The 19,978-nt window shown below is 53.3% G+C and overlaps 5 protein-coding genes across 5 annotated transcripts; 2 read left to right on the top strand and 3 right to left on the bottom strand.

The window, feature by feature from the left end:
• Positions 1–1,869: 1,869 nt before the first annotated feature.
• On the bottom strand, positions 1,870–2,449 carry VFPPC_17600 (hypothetical protein; the record flags this gene model as incomplete). The annotated part of the gene is made up of 2 exons (XM_022429295.1): positions 1,870–2,140; positions 2,184–2,449. The coding sequence occupies 2 exons, from the start codon at positions 2,447–2,449 to the stop codon at positions 1,870–1,872; spliced, it is 537 nt and encodes a 178-aa protein (XP_022285678.1).
• Positions 2,450–6,378: 3,929 nt separating this feature from the next.
• VFPPC_13252 (serine/threonine-protein kinase ssp1) lies at positions 6,379–10,332 on the top strand (the record flags this gene model as incomplete). Its single annotated transcript, XM_018291029.1, has 2 exons — positions 6,379–6,653; positions 6,885–10,332. The coding sequence occupies 2 exons, from the start codon at positions 6,379–6,381 to the stop codon at positions 10,330–10,332; spliced, it is 3,723 nt and encodes a 1,240-aa protein (XP_018146285.1).
• A 1,199-nt stretch (positions 10,333–11,531) lies between these two features.
• On the bottom strand, positions 11,532–13,068 carry VFPPC_02331 (mannosyltransferase; the record flags this gene model as incomplete). Its single annotated transcript, XM_018281999.1, has 3 exons — positions 11,532–12,157; positions 12,209–12,811; positions 12,879–13,068. The coding sequence occupies 3 exons, from the start codon at positions 13,066–13,068 to the stop codon at positions 11,532–11,534; spliced, it is 1,419 nt and encodes a 472-aa protein (XP_018146284.1).
• Positions 13,069–13,809: 741 nt separating this feature from the next.
• VFPPC_13251 (enoyl-CoA hydratase/isomerase) lies at positions 13,810–14,791 on the top strand (the record flags this gene model as incomplete). The annotated part of the gene is made up of 2 exons (XM_018291028.1): positions 13,810–14,120; positions 14,281–14,791. The coding sequence occupies 2 exons, from the start codon at positions 13,810–13,812 to the stop codon at positions 14,789–14,791; spliced, it is 822 nt and encodes a 273-aa protein (XP_018146283.1).
• A 187-nt stretch (positions 14,792–14,978) lies between these two features.
• VFPPC_02330 (TBC domain-containing protein) lies at positions 14,979–18,164 on the bottom strand (the record flags this gene model as incomplete). Its single annotated transcript, XM_018281998.1, has 1 exon — positions 14,979–18,164. One exon carries the CDS (start codon positions 18,162–18,164, stop codon positions 14,979–14,981), a length of 3,186 nt encoding a protein of 1,061 aa, XP_018146282.1.
• Positions 18,165–19,978: the final 1,814 nt, after the last annotated feature.

Raw genomic sequence — 19,978 nt, 5'->3', positions numbered from 1 at the left:
GTCGTTTAGAATGCCTCTGGAGTGAGTTGCCGTACCAACAAAAAATATCGTCGGCTTAATTTCACGCATGAAAGCCCCCCTCAACAGTTGGAAAGCGCTGATGATGGTGTACAGTTCGCACCAATTCTAAAAGCGCACGATGTGACGCCCACCCACCCCCATCATTCAAAGGTGAAGCGTTCGTCTCGGAGCAAAGTGGCTACCAACGGCACTGGGGTCTCATCGGAGCGGGACGAGCGGTCCATGTCCCAAAGTTCTTTCGTACATTGCTGTGTGTATGGATGAGGTGTAAGTGAGTTCATAGGTGCCGAATGTCTGGTATTACCTTTGGTATTACCTCCAGACTCCATCCATGCCACCAGAGCCCATACTCCGTGCTCCGTGCTCCGTGCTCCATACTCCATACTCCATACTCCATACCCCAACGCCATATGGATTCATTACCAGCAGGCGCGCCAGCCGTCACGATGCTCTAAGGGAACCCGAAACCTGTAACACTGCAATATGCCCACTGTCGCTCTGAGTGGGGGAACGTAATGTTGGGCGGGCGCGGCCAGACCAGACCAGACCAGACCAAACTCTTTCAAGGATGCTTCCAAGCCGACGACGATGACTCGACCATCATGTTTAAAAACGCGACCTGACAAACGCCCTCTAGCCGGGTTTTATCACTTGTCGGATTGCACTTGCATTTTGGCTGACCACCTACAGTTTGATGCGTCTTCCATCATGACCCAGGGGTTGTTGCAATTCGATGGAGGCAATGTGATACGAGGCATTTTAAAACAAATTATCTGCTGCAAAGTAGCTCCCTCACATTGGCATCAAACACCAACACATGCACATATCCATGTCCGCCAATTGATGATGCATGCAAGTGTAGAAATAACTATCTCCAGCCAGCCAGGCAAGTTTCTGGGATGGATTACTCCTTGACCCAGGCCAAGCGAGGCATGATAGAGTGGCGCAAAATGGTTCGGTAGGACTCTGGCAAAAGCCTCAGTTGCAGAAATGCTCATCACTAATGTAACGCATAAGGGACCACTGGAAAGCGGGAGGCCCGCTGCGGGCAATAAGCAGGGCAGGGAACCCATGAACCCTTGGATATCGCGTACATGCTGATAGGAGTGCTAAGAGACGATCTCAAGTGCCCGAGTTTGGAGCACGACTGGGGGCCGACGCGTCTTTTATCTGCAATCCACGAACACCTTGTCATAATAGGCGAGATGGGGTTATGGTATGGGCCGTAATCTCTGTAACAGATCATTTTGAAAACTCTACGAGATACGGAGTATGTACGACGTGAACCACGTCACAGCTTGGCAAGTTGTGAGGCTCTGGATGCATTCGGCCCTGCAAACTCTGCAGAGTATGGAGTGCTCCGCGCTGAACACCGAATACTCTGCACAAGATGAGGACTCGACAGAAATGATGGCTCGTGATTGGATGTGTCTCCCAACGTTTGGCATGAGCCCTCTCGTAGGTTTCATCAAAACCATGAGGCACCAGCATGATGACATCGTCGAGTGCCTGCAAATAGAAGTCGCATGATGAGAGATAGCAAGGCATGCCGGCCCGCAAAGTGCAGCCTCTGCCAAGCAGAGCCAACAACCCAAAACCAGTGCCAGTGAACTTCGTTGAGGAGGATCAGAAAATTGGTTCAATGGTAATTCAGCCGAATGCGCCGCCGTCCGTCCATCTACGAGGCAATCGTGGACAAGGATTCGAAATGGGAACAGCTCCCGAAGCCAAACCCACTTGGGCCGTCATGATGTTGAGCTAGCGGATCGAGGTGCATCAAAGCTTGGGCCACGTACCATGGCGAAAAAAAAATACACTCAACGAAACCTTGGCTGAAAGATCGTGAGTCTAATCGTCTGATTCTAACTGGACAGATGGAACTTGGCCGGCTAAGTCCGTGGCGCCTTGACACCAAAGCGACGTTGCGCCACCGCTGGGCTCCCCGCGCTCCCAATTTGAACGGGCCGCGATGCATCGTGAGATGTCACTGGACAACTCTAGCTTTTGGAACGTGTCAAGGACAAGGACAATCCTGAGCTCATGGGCTCTGTACCCAGCGGCACTTGCCTGAAGACCCTGCTGGAGAGTATAACGAGAAGTTGTGGTTATGGATGTTGGACTTTGAACAACTCAGCCTCACGGTGATGGCTTGTTTGGAATGCCTTGAAGACAGCTGAAAAGACGTAACAAAGCAATGCTGTTGCTGCAGGCAGAGCAAAATTTGGTCCCGGAGAATATTAGATAAATAGTAGCCTCGGTTGTCGTGGCACGCTCTCACGGTGGAAAAAGTACATAGCCAGAGTAGTAACATACAACTCGAAGACCAGCAGACACTAAACAACAAATGTGGTGTTGACAATCCTCTGTATCGCACGCTATTGCCAATTGTGGCATACGGCGCGGCTGGAAGAGGCAAGAAACTCATCATCAGCTCAGCCTACGGAGACATCCAATCCCGGAAGAAGCCTGGGAGACGACAAGACTTATGGCTGACAACGAGGGCAAAGGCGCCAAAGGTAATGGTTTGTATGGAGCATCCGATGCTTCGCAAAGGAAAGCCGGCACAAACCCGAACATTAAAGCCTAAGAGTCGGAGAATCGGAGAGTCGGTCAAGGTGTCAAGGTCGAGATCAGATGCAGGAGGTGTACATATGCATTGGAGCTTCCCCAAGGTACGACCAGACGGGATGTCAGACTGGCTTGAGTATGGGCGACCAGTCCCAAACCGGGACAACAGACTCAGCTGGTTGATTTTGTGTTATTGGAGATTGGGAGTCAACGATGACCTCGCCAAGTACTTTGAGCGGACTGCTGGATGACCCAACCATGATGCTCTCAAATCTGTCCGAGTAATGCGGGACCAAAGAACCTCGACGCACCAGGCTGATTTCGAGCCTCACGCGAAAAATAACCCTCTGGCAAGCTGCCAAACTAGCAAGGAGATTCAACTTCGCAGAGTTTCTCGATATGTGGTTGGGCGACTTTGGACGACTGGCTGAAATGGCAAAAGACAAGACGCCTTTCTTAGGAATTGATGTCCCCAACATTGACGCCTCTCGCAATTGGGCTTGCGGCGTGGGTGCAGATTTGGCGTGCCAGAGAGGGGCCAAGTACAAGTGCAGGCCAAGGAGGACGGACTTGCACCAGAAGTCGACTGCATGTGGCTCCTTCCCAATTGCAGCCAGCAGCATTTGGCCAGGATTCGCTAATGCAGGATGAACATGAGCCAGAAATAGTCAGGACGTGCCCAAAATGCACGAAGGGAACTGTGCAGGCAGACGGGCCAGTGCTTTTTGCTTCCCAGGGCAGGGATAGATAAGTGAAAAGATAACGACAAAGGGAGAAAAAAAAAGTAAAACAATTTATAATACGTTGGCCAGTCATTGACCGCAATCCAAAGCCAGCAAGATAACAGCGCTGCGCTCGAGGCCCAGATGGGCCATAAAGCAAAGAAGAAGGGAAAAAATGAATGAAAAACAAGAGAATTTCGTTATGGCAGACTCAATGGTCTGCGAAATTGTATGGAACCCTTGGGAACGGAAAATTGCCTGCTTCTCGGCACGTCGTCGTTCTTCGTCCATCCCAGCTGTATGGAGAAAGCGGCTGGTTTGCAGGTGGTTTGGTGTCTGGTCTGGTGCATCGCGTTGGCCGCCGACTTCGCCCAAAATGCCGCCTGTGGGTTTCTGGACAATCAATCCAGTCCCTGACCAGATTTGATCGTCGTTGGGTCGGGCATGGCGCACCCTACGCAAGTTGGCCAAGTTGGCAAGCTCGTCCTCAGCGACAGGAACAACAACACTAGCGCATGGCCAGGCTTGGCTGCCCACGGCAAAGATGAGAATTGACAGGACAATCCACGGCGGCCAATGTTGTCGTGCAAATGGGTGCCGATCAAGCCGCTTCAACTCCAACAAACCCCAAATACCAAAACCTTGACATCCGGGTCAGCCAGCCCCTGCAAGAGCTCGATGCAGGTTTGCAGCAGCGGCGCCCAGCCACAGGTGAAGCCACGGCCAGGGCTTTGCGATGTCGCACGAGCTGACCAATGGCGATGGAGCGACCGATAAGCTCCTTGGCACACGACCGGGTAAAACATCCACGGACTTGGCCAAACCAGAGCAGCTTGACTGAGGCTGTCCAATCCCAAGTCACATCGACATCCAACAGCATGCAATCCGTACCCACGACCAGTGCAAGCCGAGAGATGGACCTGGCACACGGTGACCAAGGCAAGGCTGGACGGCGACCAACCGGGACGGGAGAGACTGAGGTTGCGAGGGGTTGATGGTGAGAATGAGCTCGTGGACCTGACCCATGCCATCCTTGCCGTCCCATGCTGCATCAATCTGCTGCATCTGTTGCAGCTTTTTCTTCTGTTCTGTTGGCCCCTGTCGGTCGGCCCAAGCGGTGGTCCACTCGTAATCCACTTGCAATCGCACAACGACGTTCCCGCCAACATACGTCAGTCGGGCAGATGAGGCATGCTGGGCCACATCGTGAGCTGCCGTGCGTGTCGTGACATAATGATTTGGGAACTCCGGGACATTTTGAGGTGAGAGCCAGAGATAAGAGTGTCGGTTGCCACCGGTGGCGTTGTGACTGAGGCTTGCGTGGGTTCCTTGCCTGGAACGGTCGGGTTGGCTGAGAAGAGCTGACCTGAGCACAAGAGCATCTAGCCACGAAGAGTCTCAGTTGCAAACCACCACCATGCCATGGCGAAAAGAGACCAGACCTGACAGGTGCGACTGATGGTATGGACCAGCGTCCACCCATACAAAGTAATAAGAATAGATGGATGGTGGTGGGAGTCGACTGGTGGTGGTGGGAGTGGTGAGCATGGCTGGCCATGGCGACGTCGGCACACAGTGCAATCAGCAGCTGGGCGACCAAAAGTCTTGGCGTCACACTACTGGTTTATCGGCGCCACCAGGGAGCTGAGGGGACAAAGTTAGCTGATCTTGACGGATGTGGCCTGGGCAGAGCACCGTGCGATCTTGTTACCAATTACTGTCCCCACCCCATCTCCAAGAGAAAACCATCAATCAACCTTGGCCCGCTCCTGCTCGCCGGACAGGGAGCTGCTTTGATAAGTCTGGTGTTTCTGGTCCATGTCTGTTGGGCAATCGCTGGTGAACTCTCCCGGCGGACAACGAACAAGGAAAAAACAACATTCAACACCTCCACAAACTAGCCCAACTCTATCAGCCCCAGTTGATGTTGCAGCTAGAGGGCGGTACCTGCACTGTGCTGCAAGAGACCGCATTGCGCAGCCCGAGTTGATACTGACGGCTCTCATTATCACCATGGCGGTTAAGCAAAAAAGTTGCTCATTTCATTCTCTGGTCAACATGCCTCGGTGACAGCGTCCATTCGTAGAATGACTGGAGTGACGGTGTTTTGGGTCGATAAGTGGAAGTGGACCACGACAAGTACCCAGGTACCTGACCCATGTACCGATCCAAGGTACCCCGGCACTGATCTAACACTACATCCTTCGTCGTCTGTCCCAGACTAGCCGTGTACTTCTTCGAGTATGGAGTACGGAGACCCTCAACGCCTTCTGTTCCCATCGTGCCTGCCTGCCAGGTTGCCAGTTGCCAGTTGCCCATTGTTTGAAGTTCTCTGTCAAGTGCCTCACCTGCTCAAGTGCTCAAGTGGTAACTTGGCCCAACCCAAGCATCCGACATGACTTGACCCCAAGACGTCTGGTCGCAGTAGAAGTGACATTGGCAGGAGCAGCCGGCCACGGAGGAAAGTCATGGTCACTTCCTGTCAAGTTACGTTGGTCAATAGATACATGTAGAGGTACCTCACACTGGGTACTGCGGCACATTGTGTGCAATGTGCACTGTCAACCCAGACCAGACTGTTCTGCCCGGTCCAGTCCAGTCTGGTGGGGGTGGCCCTCTTGTTCAATGTTCCACCCCGTCAATCATTTCCTACTAGACCCAGCCCACTTCCACCACTTACCCATCGCAATCCAAGACAAACCTCCGCTGCGTCCCAAGAGTCGTCTGGTCTCCATCTGCATCCCACTCACATTTGTCTCTTTTTCCCTTTTATTGCTGCAAACACCTCGCCACCTTTCACCACTCTCACGACCCAGCCGTCTTTTACGCTCCCTTTTTTATTACTCTTACTCTACTCGCAGCAGCAGCAGCAGTAGCCGTTGTGTTGCCTTGCGGCTTTTGCTCCCATCGTATACGTTATCGACTCAATCCACCATTACCTCACCGTCATGCGGCGATAGGTTTCTGGTTGGCCGCTCTCACCCAGCCTCCTTGGGCCAGCCTACCCATCAGCATGCGGAATCGAGCGACGCCGACCACGACGACGACGTTGTAATCGTATTTCACGATGGAATCACCACACAGACCACAGCAGCAATCACCGCCGCCGCCGGTAGAGCCGTCTGCTCCCCAGCCTCTGCATACTCACTTCCCGCAGTCGACGTCGTTGCCTCTTCGCACCGCCAGCAGCACACCGGTCTCGTCACCGGGTCTCTTCAGTCCAACGGCCTCTCGACACAACCTCAACTCTCTTCCCTACACCTCAGTCTCCGAGTGTAATACGCCTGCTCCAATTGGCAGCAGCCCGTTTCTGCACCCGCTACAGACTCATCGAGTCAGAGAGTAAGTTGCTTATCGCCCGCCATAACTTCTACCTCCCCCCCTCCCCAAAAACCTTCATGCCCTCTACAACTTTTTGGTCTCTCTTGCATTGGATTGCCTCAAATCTTGAAAAAGCAGGAGGGTTCGCTGGTGGAGAGATCACTCTGCAGACACCACATGCCCCTGTAGCCTGGCTTCATTTGGCGTCTCTCAGTTGAACCGGCAATTTGCTAACCTGTCACCACCTCTCAGAACCCACAAGGCCCTGATCGACTCTGATAATATCACTGGCCGCAAGTCCATCAACCAGTATGAAGTCATCGAGGAAATTGGTCGTGGCATGCATGGCAAAGTTAAGCTGGCTCGAAATCTCGAAACGGGCGACAATGTCGCCATCAAAATCATCCCTCGCTTCTCCAAGAAGCGACGACTGGGCAAAGTGACCGCCCTGTCGCCACAAGACAAGACCAAGAAGGAAATTGCCATTCTCAAGAAAATCCGTCACCCCAATGTCGTTGCCTTACTCGAAGTCATTGACGACCCAGAACTCAAGAAAATCTACATGGTCCTTGAGCATGTAGAGCTTGGTGAGATTGTCTGGCGCAAGAAGGGCTTGCCACACATTTGTCAGTATGAGCGACGACGAGTTGAACGAGAAATGGGCGGCCCTGCACCGACCGCCGAGGAGGAACAATATCACCAAATCCTCGAACGCCGACAAGCCATCAAGGAACTAAAGCGGGCGAAGATGGCGCAAACTTTTGCAGGCCCATCCGACTACTGGAGCGTCGAGCACGGTGCCGCTGATGAGGGTAGCAGTGTCGGACACTGGTCTCGCATCTCCTCTCGTGAAGACTTTGCTATTACCGACGGGCCATCTTCACCCTCGGGCTCCCGACGCTCCTCTCTGGCGCCCTCCAGATCAATGTCGATTGCCTCAACTGGCCTGATGCCCTCCGAGCTTGCTGAGGATATCTCATGGGTCGACGATATGGAAACACCTGGCCCTCTGCACTCAGCTCCGGGCTCGACCGCCGCACTCGACGGTACCATGTACGGAGCGTACGCTGAGGACGGCTCGCGAGAAGGATTTCGAGAGCGATCCCCGAGCATGGCTGATTCCATCATCTCCCACATGTCTTCTGTCGATTATAACCCTTACGCGCATGATCCTTTTGCCGAAGACTATTCTTTCGTCCCATGCTTCACCTTTGATCAGGCCCGATCTACATTCCGTGATACTGTGTTGGGTCTAGAGTACCTCCATTATCAAGGCGTTGTCCATCGAGACATCAAACCGGCCAACCTACTCTGGACAAGAGAGCACCGCGTGAAAATATCCGACTTTGGAGTTTCTTACTTTGGTCGCCCTATTCGTGATGGCGAACCTGACGACACCGTGTCCGAGTCTGAAGCTAAGGACTTTGACGACGATCTCGAACTAGCCAAGACGGTTGGCACTCCAGCTTTCTTCGCACCCGAGCTGTGCTATACCGATATCGACAGCCACAATCAGCCAAAAGTGTCGGAGCAGATTGATGTTTGGTCACTCGGCGTGACCTTGTACTGTCTCATCTTTGCCCGTATTCCGTTTTTGGCTGAAGATGAATTTCAAATGTTCCGCAAGATTGCTACAGAAGAAGTTCACATCCCTCGCCGCCGCTTAAAACCTGTCGACCCTTCCACGTCGCCAGCGGAGCACTCCCTCTACAAGCGACAAAACGCACACCCATACCGAGATGACAATGACTTGGAGTATGAGGATGTGGACAATCTGCTGTATGATCTTCTTCGACTGATGTTGACCAAAAATCCCGAAAAGAGGATTCGTCTGCGGGATATCAAACGACATCCATGGGTTGTCCAAGGCATCAACAATGTCGTGGGTTGGCTTGATGACACTGATCCAGCGCGACCTTCACAGGGCAGGAAGATTCAAGTTGATGAGAAGGATATGTCATATGCTGTCGTTCCTCTCACATTTTTGGAACGCGCTCGATCAGTCATGAAAAAGGCTGTTGGTAAGGTGATTCATCCCCTTGTGGAACGCAGCGACAGCAGGTCACGCAGGAGAGCAACAAGTAGCGTGGCCAGCTCTGCCGGGGACAGCATGTTCAGACCCACCGGCCCTGCCTTTCATCCCAGCTTTGAGCGACGCCCTAGTCTCCGTGGTGAAGATTACTTTGGCACAAGTGGCAAGGACGGCCTAGGAGGGCCCAGTCACCCGACGACCACTGCTACGTCGACTGCTACAGTCCATGCCGATGGCGCATACGATCCTCTCGCAACGGTCCTACGGTCAAGCGAAACGCCCAAGGAGCAACATCATCACCTCTGGACTGCTCCTGGGAAGCATGCAAACAATGGCAACACGGACTTCTCCGCTGCAACAGCCTGTTCTCGACGGTTTCAGCGCCACGTTGGCCATAGCAGACTCGCGCCACAATTCTTACAACTAGCCCCAGCCCTTCCTGAAACGCAGTCTACTCCGGTCACGCCTCATGCGGATGTGCATCCCCAGCTTCACCGGGATGGAAGCCGCAGGTCCCGAGCACTCGAATCCCAAAGCGAAGCTAACTCGAGGTCTGCGTCCGCCGAACGAGGTCTCTTCATGAGCGTGGACAAGCATACCCATGGGTCTTCTTCCGTTTCGCCAGCGACTGCGACGGGAACCATACACCGCCATCCCGGACCCATCAAGTCTCTCGATCTAGGAAGAGGCAGTCGAGGATACGGCGCCTATTCCCCGTTGTCCTCATCACCACAAGCCAGCACTGCGTCGTATCAGCATGGGCACCCTCGGTCGGATTCAAATCTTCAAAAACAGTTCGGCACCAGTACCAGTACTCACCGGACCGCCACAGTAAAAGGACATGAAGGCGGTCACCCCCAGGTGGAACATCATGCAAATATGTCGTCGAGCCCCGAAACAATTCAAGCAGCTGTCGAGCCTCTGTGCGAGTCGCAAATCTTGTCTCCGCCGAAGGTGGAGGCAGAGCCTGCCAGTATCCCCTGCCCCCCCTCCCCAGGTTCACAAGACTGGCCACAGCATCCGATAGCCCCATGCAGAGGAGATACTATGACGACGACCAAGTCATCTAGCATGGAGTCGATGGATGGCCTGGGAACACCTCTCACAAGCCCGAGTGAGACGACTAGTCCCGTGCACGCGGAACCTCCCAAGACAGCATCAGCACAGATGCTTGTGTTCCAGTCGGATCCCTCCCTTCCCGCTCTTCTCAGTGGCGCTAGTTCCGTCTCTGCCGACATGGAAGCAGAGCTTTTGGCAAGAGCTGGGGCAAGTGGACAGGTGTCGCGGCACGAGGGGTCATCTGAAGCAATAACACCACCCGCACTGGTGAAAGAGCCCGCCAATGGGTTTCCCATGACTCCAATGTTTGAGCATTCTCAGAGCATGGGCAGCGACTCTCTGCGGCTGCAACTTGATGACGACAGCAAAACACATTCACCTGAAGACATGGATTCGCCGACGCCTCACGTTGACGAGGACGAAGACAGCGACGATGGTATTTTCTTGATGGCGAAGTCCAAGAAGAAGGCGTCACCTACAAGTGCCTCTCAGTCTCCGCGGCCCTTTGAGGCCAGGAGGCGAGACACAGGCGCGAGCACCGCCAGCAACGAGACGGCCAAGAAGGTGTCTGTCTATGGCGGAGATGCCATGTTTCACTCGGAGCCGTAGGCACACAGGCCGCCTGGCAAGGAGTGGAATCTTGGTGGGATGCGATTTCGTTAGACGAAAGATGGTTACCAGAATGCTTCCTTCAACTTGCAAAAGGAGCAGGAAGTCTGACACCTGAATTTTAGACCACGATACCCACTTCCCCCTTTATTTGTTACATGATATTGGATGCAAGACGCATTCAAATATAGATGGGCCTTGCGGCCTTTCGAACTCTTAATTATTTTTCCGCACTCGATATTTATCTTCCCAGCGTTGTACACATGGTTGTACGGCATTATTCAAGTTTGGAGCTTGAGTCGATGCTTTTTCTACTTTGCCGGCATGAACGATCAATGATGGACGCAATGACACGGATCGACGAATTCAACAGGACGCGAGGTCTTGCGCCTAGATGGACGAGCATGGCACTTGACGGAATCAAGGCGTCAATTATGCAGGCATATTTTCACCACGCGATGGTTCGAATCTGCCACGAGCAGCCGAGCTTGAATTGCATTGGGCGGCACGGCGCTGATTTTAACCTTTCGACCCCGTTTTTTTTGGGTTTCTATGTTTCGACTTTTGGTTGTCTTAGTTTTTCTATTCAGCTTTGTCATGACGCGCAACCCCGTATGGCACATTAGAATGAATCTAGGATGGAGGGTGTTTTGACTGACAACCTTGAGGTTGCGTTGTCTGGAGTTTTTTTTTTTTGTCCTTTCGTGTTTCCCTGAGATTGTTCCTGGGCGGCCGGTGCAAGGATGCCCCTCGGAGGTATTTTATTTTATTTTTATCTTATTGTTTTAGCAGGGATTGATTGAATATTGCATGGTATGGTACCGGCGGCATTGCATATATAGATATATTTGGGAGGCCAGCTGTCGAATGAGAGATGATTGAATGAGCCGGCTTGAATGGTTGGCGGAGACACATATGTTACTGATGGGTATGGATATCTGAGGCTTAAGCCTGTGTATTGAGAGTAGTGTATATGAAGATGTCACATGTTGTGAGAATGTGCTGTGTTAGTGATGTCATGGTTATATTATATAGATGACCACATATAATGACATCTAAGTGTATTTATTACGTACGAATGTTCCGTTGATGCCGTGCAGGTATGAGTTGCTGTGATATATGGAAATGATGTTCATCAGTGTGAGCCAGTCTAATCTTGACAGAAATGCCTTTACATAGCATAGTTGCTTCTATAGTATCTACCCAAACATGCGAACAACCAAGGCAGCCAAAGCAGCACTAAATGCCACAAACATGCTGAAAAGACCAAAGTTTACAAGCCTATTATACACATCTGGCCGTTTATACCCCCCGATAATAGACGTCAGACTCTCATCTAGCGTCTCGGCCATTTTGTCACGGCCAAACAACTCCTTTACGCGGCGCTCGCCGGCCACACCCATCGCGAGGACCTGGTCTGCTGACAATTCCAGACAGCGACTCATGACGTCGGACCAGGCGCTTACGTCGTCGGGGTCACGGAGCCAGCCTGTTTTGCCGTCGGCAATGGTCTCGACGGGGCCGCCTGTGTTTGCAGCAAGAACAGGGAGGTGTGCGAGCATTGCTTCGAGGGGAACGATGCCGAAGTGTTCGTTGGTGGGGGTGTATACTAGCAGGCGGGATGTTCGTAGGAGTGCTTCCTTGAGGGTGTTGGGTACGCTGAGCAGGAAGAGGACTTGTGTGTCGGCTGGGGTGGAGGCGAGGGAGGAGATGGCGGAGAGTTTGGACGGCGTGATGGTGTGGTGTGTGAGGGAGAGGGATGTCGCGAGTTCTTGTAGTTGGGTGTGGTAGAGGACGTTTTCGGAGACGCGGGGATCGTAGCCGCCTGGTTAGTTAGTGGATTGTTTTATATGGTGATGGACGATCTGGTAGTTACCTGCGAGGACGAGGCGGACGTTTTGGCGTTGCGGTGCGGGAATCTGGGCAAACGCCTTGATTGCCAGGCCAATGTCCTTTTTCCTCTCGAACCGGTTGATGCTCAGGATGAGCTTCTTGCCCGCTGTAACTTTTTCTTGGCCGTCGATTTTGTCGTGCTTGACATTGGTGTCGACGCACGGGTAAACGACCTTTGTTGGCACTCGTTTCTGCAGGCCCGGCCACGTCTTGGCCACGATTCCCTTTGTAAAGTTGGAGTTTACAGCTATCGCGTGCGCAAAGCCCATGCTCCATTCCTCAAGCCAGTCGAACGGCACACGGTATAGACGCTTTATGGCCGACCTGCGTCCCTGTGCGAGCAGCAGGTCGGGGAAGTGGCAGTAGAAGAGGATAGGGACCTGCGGCGAGAGGTACTGCATCAGAGGGAGGCCAGCGGAGAGTTGGTCGACGACAAAGGCGCGCGGACGGAGAGCGGCCAGTTCGCCTGTGAAGTGTATTGCTAGCAGGAGGTGGATGTGTCGGAGGATGGCGCATAGGATAGTCAGACGGGAGAGGATGGAGGGCGGGACGAGCGAGTTGCCGCGGACGCGAACATCGAGTGTGCCTGGAGGGTTAGCTACTGGCGAATGTGGAGAGGGCGTAAGTAGGGATGGGAATTGGAGGTGGTTTACCATTGCGGCACTCGTCGAAGCAGTGGGTAGGATCGCAGTGGTTGGTGAAGATGACGACTTTGTGGCCGCGGGATTGGAGGCCGACTGCTGCGTCGACAACGAGGCGTTCCGCGCCGCCGATGCCGAGGTCGGGATGGAAGAAGACGATTGTGCTGCTGGGGAGGGGGGTCGTCGTGCTTAGATCGGCCATGATGGCGGTGGGAGTAAAGGGTTAGGCGTCATGGGTGTTGGTATGGGTTTGAGATGGAGTTTTGGTGTTGGAGTTGAGGACAGCTGCAGCTTGAGCTGGTGGGGTGAAGTGAAGATTGGAAGTTGCAGGGGTAGGGGAAGTACCTTGTAGCTTTTGTGGGGCATAATTCTACAGGCACTGACTGCATGGTGCATACGGAGTACAAAGTATCATGTTGCAGTTGAGTATCAAAGGACACAAGAAGTAGCATGGCAACAATATTGATTATTTAGGTACTTGGACATTTTTAAAAATAAATTCATAATCCCGTCGTTACTATATACCCAGGTACTCCCTACTGTTGAGACAAAAACGCATTAACATAACGTGGCCGGCCAAGTACATCCATAGCCGGCAACCGAGCTGCATGTCGCATCCATACATTCATCATCGCTCATCCATAGATACGCACTCCCCCGGACTGATTATTCTATCGTCCGACGGCCCAGAAAAAGTAGTCCCCTACGCCATCAATACCATAAACAACCTGCATCATCCCTCCAGCCATCACCATTACCACCAACATTAGCATGTGGCGGTCCATCAACCGGACCCGCTTCCCCGGTCCATCCATCTACAATCACAAGCCTCGGCATCTCCAACTCCAACTCCATCTCACCACCCTCAAATATCACCACCTCCCCATCCTCTCATCCTCCCATCCTCCTACCTAAACCCTCACTCACCAACAACACAACCAACATGTCCCTCTTCTCCGTCCCCATCCCCCCCTGCGGCGCCCACCCCGGCGGCGCAATCACCTGCACCCAGCCCCAACCGCAAATCTACCTCCTCACATTCATATCCCCCCCGGACAACCGCCTCACCACCTCCTTCTGCCGCGCGCTCCTCCAGGCGCTCGACATCCTCGAATTTGGCAACTACACCCCCGGCGTGGTCATCACCACAAGCGGCATCCCGAAATTCTACTCCAACGGCCTGGATCTCGAGCACGCCATCAACACCGACGGTTTCTGGCAGCTCTTCTACGATCTATGGGTCCGATTCCTCACGTACGTTTTTTGTCCTCGCTTCGCTCGCTCTCTTCTTTCTTTTTTTGTCCTCACTTCGTTCGTTCCCTTCTCATTTCTCCTCGCTTCGCTCGCTCCCTCTCTCTTTTCTCCTCATTTCGTTCAGCCCTCTCCTTCACTTCCTCGATACTAACAAAACCAGATACCCCATGCCCACCATCGCCCTCCTCAACGGCCACACCTTCGCCGGCGGCCTCATGCTCTCCCAAGCCCACGACTACCGCCTCGCCCCCCACCCCAAGGGCTTCCTCTGCCTCAACGAAGTGCTCTTCGGCGCACCGCTCAAGCCCCCCATGGCAGCTATCTTCCGCCACCGCCTCACGCCCCAGACGTACCGGACCCTCGCCCTCGAGGGGAGACGCTTCACCGGCGAACAGGCAGTGGAGTGTGGACTCGCCGACGCGACGGCCTCGTCGCTGGAGGATGCGCTGAAGTTCATTGCGGAGCGACAGTTGACGGAGAAGGCAAAGGCAGGCGTCTACGGCGTCATCAAGGCGGAGCTGCATAAGGATTTGTTAAAGGAGCTGCGGAAGGAGGGCGTGGATAGGGAGGAGGAGAGGTTTAATGAGGATCAGAGGAGAGATGGGGAGAGGAAGGAGTTTGGAAAGGTGTGGTTTGAGCAGTGGAAAAAGGAAAACAAGTCCAAGTTGTAATATAGAGAACTTTGTTTTTAAATGTATGAATATATGGGAGCAATAGACTACCATGCTGCGCTGCACACATACTACATTGGAGTAAAACATTCACAATGGACACACAATTTAGGACACAAAATACAGACAAAAGACGTATATGGGTATCATCTAGCAACTCTATCCAACCTCTTTCTATAATTTGCCATCATGCCTCTATCGGCCGTGGCTCTTCAACCCTCAACACTGCATCCCCCTCCGCAGTTGCCGCTGCTGCTTGTGCTGCCGCCTTCTTGGCGTCCCGCTTTCGAGCATCGTCATCTCTTTCTGCAACCATGTCCTTCTCCGCCTGTATGGCCTTATTGCGCCGCTGCTCAATGTCCTCGCGCCGCACAACTCGTCGCAGCGCCTCTCCAGCCTGAATCAGTCCATCTATACTGATGGCGTGCTCTGTCATGTGGTGGTTGATATACGTGTACACTCCTGCCGGCGTGTCGCACTGCAGCAGATTCCTCTCGTTTAGCTTCAGAAGCGCCAGCGCAATTTGGAACAGAAACGTGCTGCCGTCATTCGTGCACAACACAACATCCCACACTCGAAATAGCGCCTCCGCGCAAAGACAGTCGGTGAATACCGATAGAAACCATTGGAACGTCAGCGCCTCGAGCTCAATCGACAGCGAGTCTAGGTGTGCCGATAGCTTGGGAAGCACCGTCGATACAAATTGTCGCAGCACTTGCTGGTCGGCTCGTGACGCCATGAGCGACTGATCATAGTACCCCTGCGGTAGAATGTGTTCAATAATCGACGCCAGGATCCAAAACGCATCTTCTGCTGAAGGCATGATAAGAAGCAGATTCGCCGCAATCAAATTCATGCCCTGGCAATATCCAACATCCTTGTTTCGCCGCGAATACGCCAGGAGCAGTTCATTCAGCTTCTGCACTCCCGGCCCTTTTCGAAAGAAGATGTTGTCTGTCAATGTGCGATGAATGTCCATTTGAATCTGACTGACCACGGCCGCATCATCATCATCGTTGCTAGTTTGTGCAACCAGGTCATCGTAGTATCCAGGAATGCGCATTCCGTTCGCGCCAGAACATTCTGACCACACCTTGGCGCGAAAAGCAACTGGTATCCCGCCGAGTACCAGCGATTTGAACTCGTTCCATTTGGCCCGGCCCACCTTGCCCTTGTTTCCAAGACCAGATATGCCGATAATTTCGCCGTCTGCTACTCGTGTTTCTGGAAGAATCATTGCCGGCGTCTCGTAACGGGCTTCGGCGACTGCAGCTGCAGCAGCCACGGCGGCCTGGCCCTCGCGTCGCCGTTCGGCTCTTACTTTGCGTAAAAAGTCATTCCATTTGACTGTCTTGTCGCGCTGCAATGAGTCGTGTACCTCGCTCAACTGCTCCAGCAAGAGTTTGACAGGTTCTGTGTCTTCCTTGACGACCGCCGTGGCATTTGCATCTGTCTCTGCGGGCTGCGTAGTTTCGTTATCAATTGCAGTCGTCGTACTCGCCTGCGGAGGAACTAAACCAGCCGTTGTCGGTGTAATACTTGGCACCTTGGCTGACTCAGGTTCCCGGATTTCTGGCGTCAAACTGCCCGTGCCTTCCAATACCTCCAACGCAGACGCACTCACGCTGGGAGTGTGGCTAAGTAGTTCGGTTGGAAAGGTGGCAATTTTGAGGTAATCCTGCCATCGCTTTGGCTTGCCGTCGTCTTCAACCCTTTCCTCGTGACTGTTGGGGCTACCAGGTCTCCCGCCGCTTGAGACGCTCCATTTGGGGCTTGGGAGATCGTCAAGGAGATTCGGAGATATACGCGTGCGGCCATTGGTAAGCATTTCAGTACGGCCGCCTTTCATCTGATTCGCCATGTGCGCTGCTTCTCGCTGCCGCTTCTTCCTGCGCTGATCATAAATAAACCCAAATCTATCCGTTAGAAACTCGCCACGTGCGTTGTTCTGATATATGTGAGTCAAGGTTGGAGGTTGCGATTCGGGAGGTAAGATGGCGTCCATTTCAACAGGGCCATAGCTTTCTTGGCGTGCATTTGTGAGGTTTGGCGGGCTGCTTGCCATGTTCCCCCACATGTCCTGTGCTTGTGATTTTGTGCTGGTCAATGCCTGTGGTGTCTGTGAGGTCCGTCGCATGGCCATCAGGGCCTTGGGATTTCCTGCCATGGACGCAACCCTTGCGGACTGGGCTGTCCGGACGCTCGCTGTCGATCCCGCTCTCGATCCGTTCCGAGCAGATGCACTCACGGCTCTGCCTCTGCTTTCAGGGTCTCTCGGCGTAACTGTGCCTCCAGCCACGAGACGCAACGCGAGGCTGGCCAGGGATACTGATGATTTTCGCTCAGAGACGGCGGCAGAATGAATGCTCGATGCGCGACTTGAACTGGTCGCATCTGCGTTTGTGTTGGGTTCCGGTGGAGGTGTAAAAAGATCATCCTGCAAGGTAGGCCGCCTGTCCATACTCGACTGTGAGCGTATTACGGTAGCCGCGTTCAAGTTGTCGCCGTTCACACTGCTCGCCCGGCTTCCTCGTTTTGCAGTGCCGCTTCCCCAGATATATTCTTTCCATCCGCGAATGGTTCCTTTGCCAGGTACCGCATTGCCACCAGCGCGAACGGTTGCACTTCTCCGCTCCGTCTCCCCGTATGCGTGTGCCGCCATGGTATCTTGCATGGCATCACTCATGAGATCAGTCAGGCCATTCTCGCCGTCGCTATGTCTCCTTTCATTTGATCGCATCTCAGTCTCAACAGCCTTTAATCGGTTTTCCAAGTCCATATTCGACAGACCACATTCCCTCACAATTTTTCTCAGTGCCCTCTCTCGCTCATCAGCTCGTCGACGAAGTGCAGCAATTTGAGCATCTCGCTGTGCCAAATCCTCAGCAATTTGTCGAACGAGCGGGACGGCGCCATGGCGAGAAATAAGTCGCTCGATGTGCCTATCATCAGCTTGGTGCAAAGCCCCTGGGATAGATTGTCGTAACGGTGCATCCTCAAACAGCGCATCTCGAGACGAACCCTTCCCTGTCAGGCTGTCTACAATGGAGAGACCCCGGTTGCTCAGGTTCCTAGAGCGGTTGTTTTCGGATTCCTGAGTCGCGGTTTTGAGGCGCTCATCTTCGTATTCGAGAGGATTCGGGTTGGAAGGATCGGGACTGAAGCTAGGAAAGCTAGTCAACGACTTATCGCTAGCAGCGATGCTACTCGCCGAGCTGCTCGGTTGGCTGGGGAGTCGGCGGGTGCGACCGGCACGAAGCGTAGTACTCCGATTACTTCTATTGCTTCGAATCGAGCGTGTTGACGCTGCGCTTTGTTGGGAGAATGACCGCTCGAGAGGACACGCCGACGTCGGTTCCAGCGTCGGGTCCATTGCGCAGGCTGCCAAAGACGTTTGCACCAACTTGGTAGTTGTGCAGGTGTAGTTCAGGTTTATCTCGGGGTCCCTCAGCGACAAAAGTGCATGTCGAGAGGGCAGAGGACAATCCTCGAGATGTTTGTTTGTTGTTTGCAGTCGTCGTATGGTGTTTGGGGTGCTTTGTTGTTGGGGACCGCGTGTCGTTCCAAGTCGGAGGGACGGTACGAGAATGACTGGCCGGAAGGGTTCACGTTGATGCAACAAACGGGTCTTGCCATGTGACAGATGTCAGTGGCTGATGTGAGAATAGAAAAGCGGCCAAGCGAGCGGGATCGAGGTGTCAACTGCGTTGTTGTCGTTTTATCGGATGGTTGTGAAGAATGGAAAGTAAAGTCAAGTTCAGTGTCAGGACGCAGACGTGTGGAATACGAGGGATGGATGGTTCGCGTGCCCGTGGTCGAAGTCGTGCGTGGTCGAGACAACCTGCTAGAGTCAAAGAGGGTTGAGTCAATGTGGAGGATGCAGAGGATGCAGGCTGGACGAAGCGCAAGTGGAAGTGGGGCCACGCTGCATGAGTTGTTGCTGGTGAAAGTCTGGTCTAGTCACGTCAAAGCCAAGCTTCTGTCGTGGTGCGTTTCCGCATGGCTACTGCCGTTTTAGCTGATGGCGGCGCCACTCCTTCCCTTGACAGTGGCGTCCGTTTGTGGGGAAGGCAGGAGCAAAACAGCCGCTCCTTGTCCATAGGGCAGCCCAACAACCAGGAAGGAAGGAGTGATGAATGCCTTTAGGACCCCCAAGGAAGGGAAGGAGCCATAATCCTCCGTGAGTCGTCTGCTGGTACGCAGAAACAAGTGGGAAAACTTGTTGCATTTTTCACGACTCAGTCATTCGGGAGTGTCCTCTCCCTTGACTACATGCAATTATTTGCATATGCGGGTCACGCGTACAACGTCTATTTTCATCCTCACCGCCGCAGTGCCATCATTGTGAGAGCTAGCGCAGCCCTCCCCAGGTTTTGGATCACCTCCATGCATACGACCTGTCACCGTCCCGTGAGATCGCCATCTCCAGTATCTGCCGCCGAGTTGAGCAGATCAAGTGTTTCGCCCACTTCATATTAAAATCTCGCACACCAACAGACCTAATCACCTTCCATCACAATTTATCTGCCCACAATGGTATCGACCCATCGCCCCCTTCCGTTTCACCCACGTGTCATGGCATGACTTGTACTGTCAAAGTAGAAATGCGAGCGTCGATAGCAACAATTATCCGAAAGCTGTTACGCAAAGCCAACTCACTCCGTCCTATACATTTCTACCTCAATCAGCATTGCCCTTCGCAAAACTCCTCGGCTCATGTCCCAAGGGTAGTCGTGTCTCAGACATATTCATCGCCAAGGTTCTCCAGAAAAGATGACTCGCCCTTCAAATTGCTTCTTCTCCCCGTCTCCCTGCCAAGTACAAATATTCTCTCGGTATGCAGTGTAATTGCGCCAACGATGCAAATTACACCAAAGACAACTAGCTACCAAATGCGGGACTCGACTCTTCGTGGCTCCCTTGAGTCAAACTTTCTCCGTCAACCCACAGTCAACAAGTCAAACATCGTCATCACGTCCTACCATGCCCGAATTCATCTGCGCGTCTCGCATCTCCACAATCAGACATACAAGACATACAGGAAGCATGCAATCTTCAACGCCTGGTCCTTGCCCAACCGGCCCATCGGGCACCAATCAACCTCCACTTGCCCTGCCAACACATTGAACAACGTAGCAGAGCACTGATCACGCAATTCATCAAAGGGCTTCCAAATCGCGCACAATA

Source organism: Pochonia chlamydosporia, chromosome 2 (assembly GCF_001653235.2).
Source record: "Pochonia chlamydosporia 170 chromosome 2, whole genome shotgun sequence".
In the NCBI taxonomy this organism is placed as follows: Eukaryota; Fungi; Ascomycota; class Sordariomycetes; order Hypocreales; family Clavicipitaceae; genus Pochonia; species Pochonia chlamydosporia.
The sequence above is the reverse complement of the archived record's forward strand: the minus strand, read 5'-3'. Positions and strand labels throughout refer to the sequence as shown.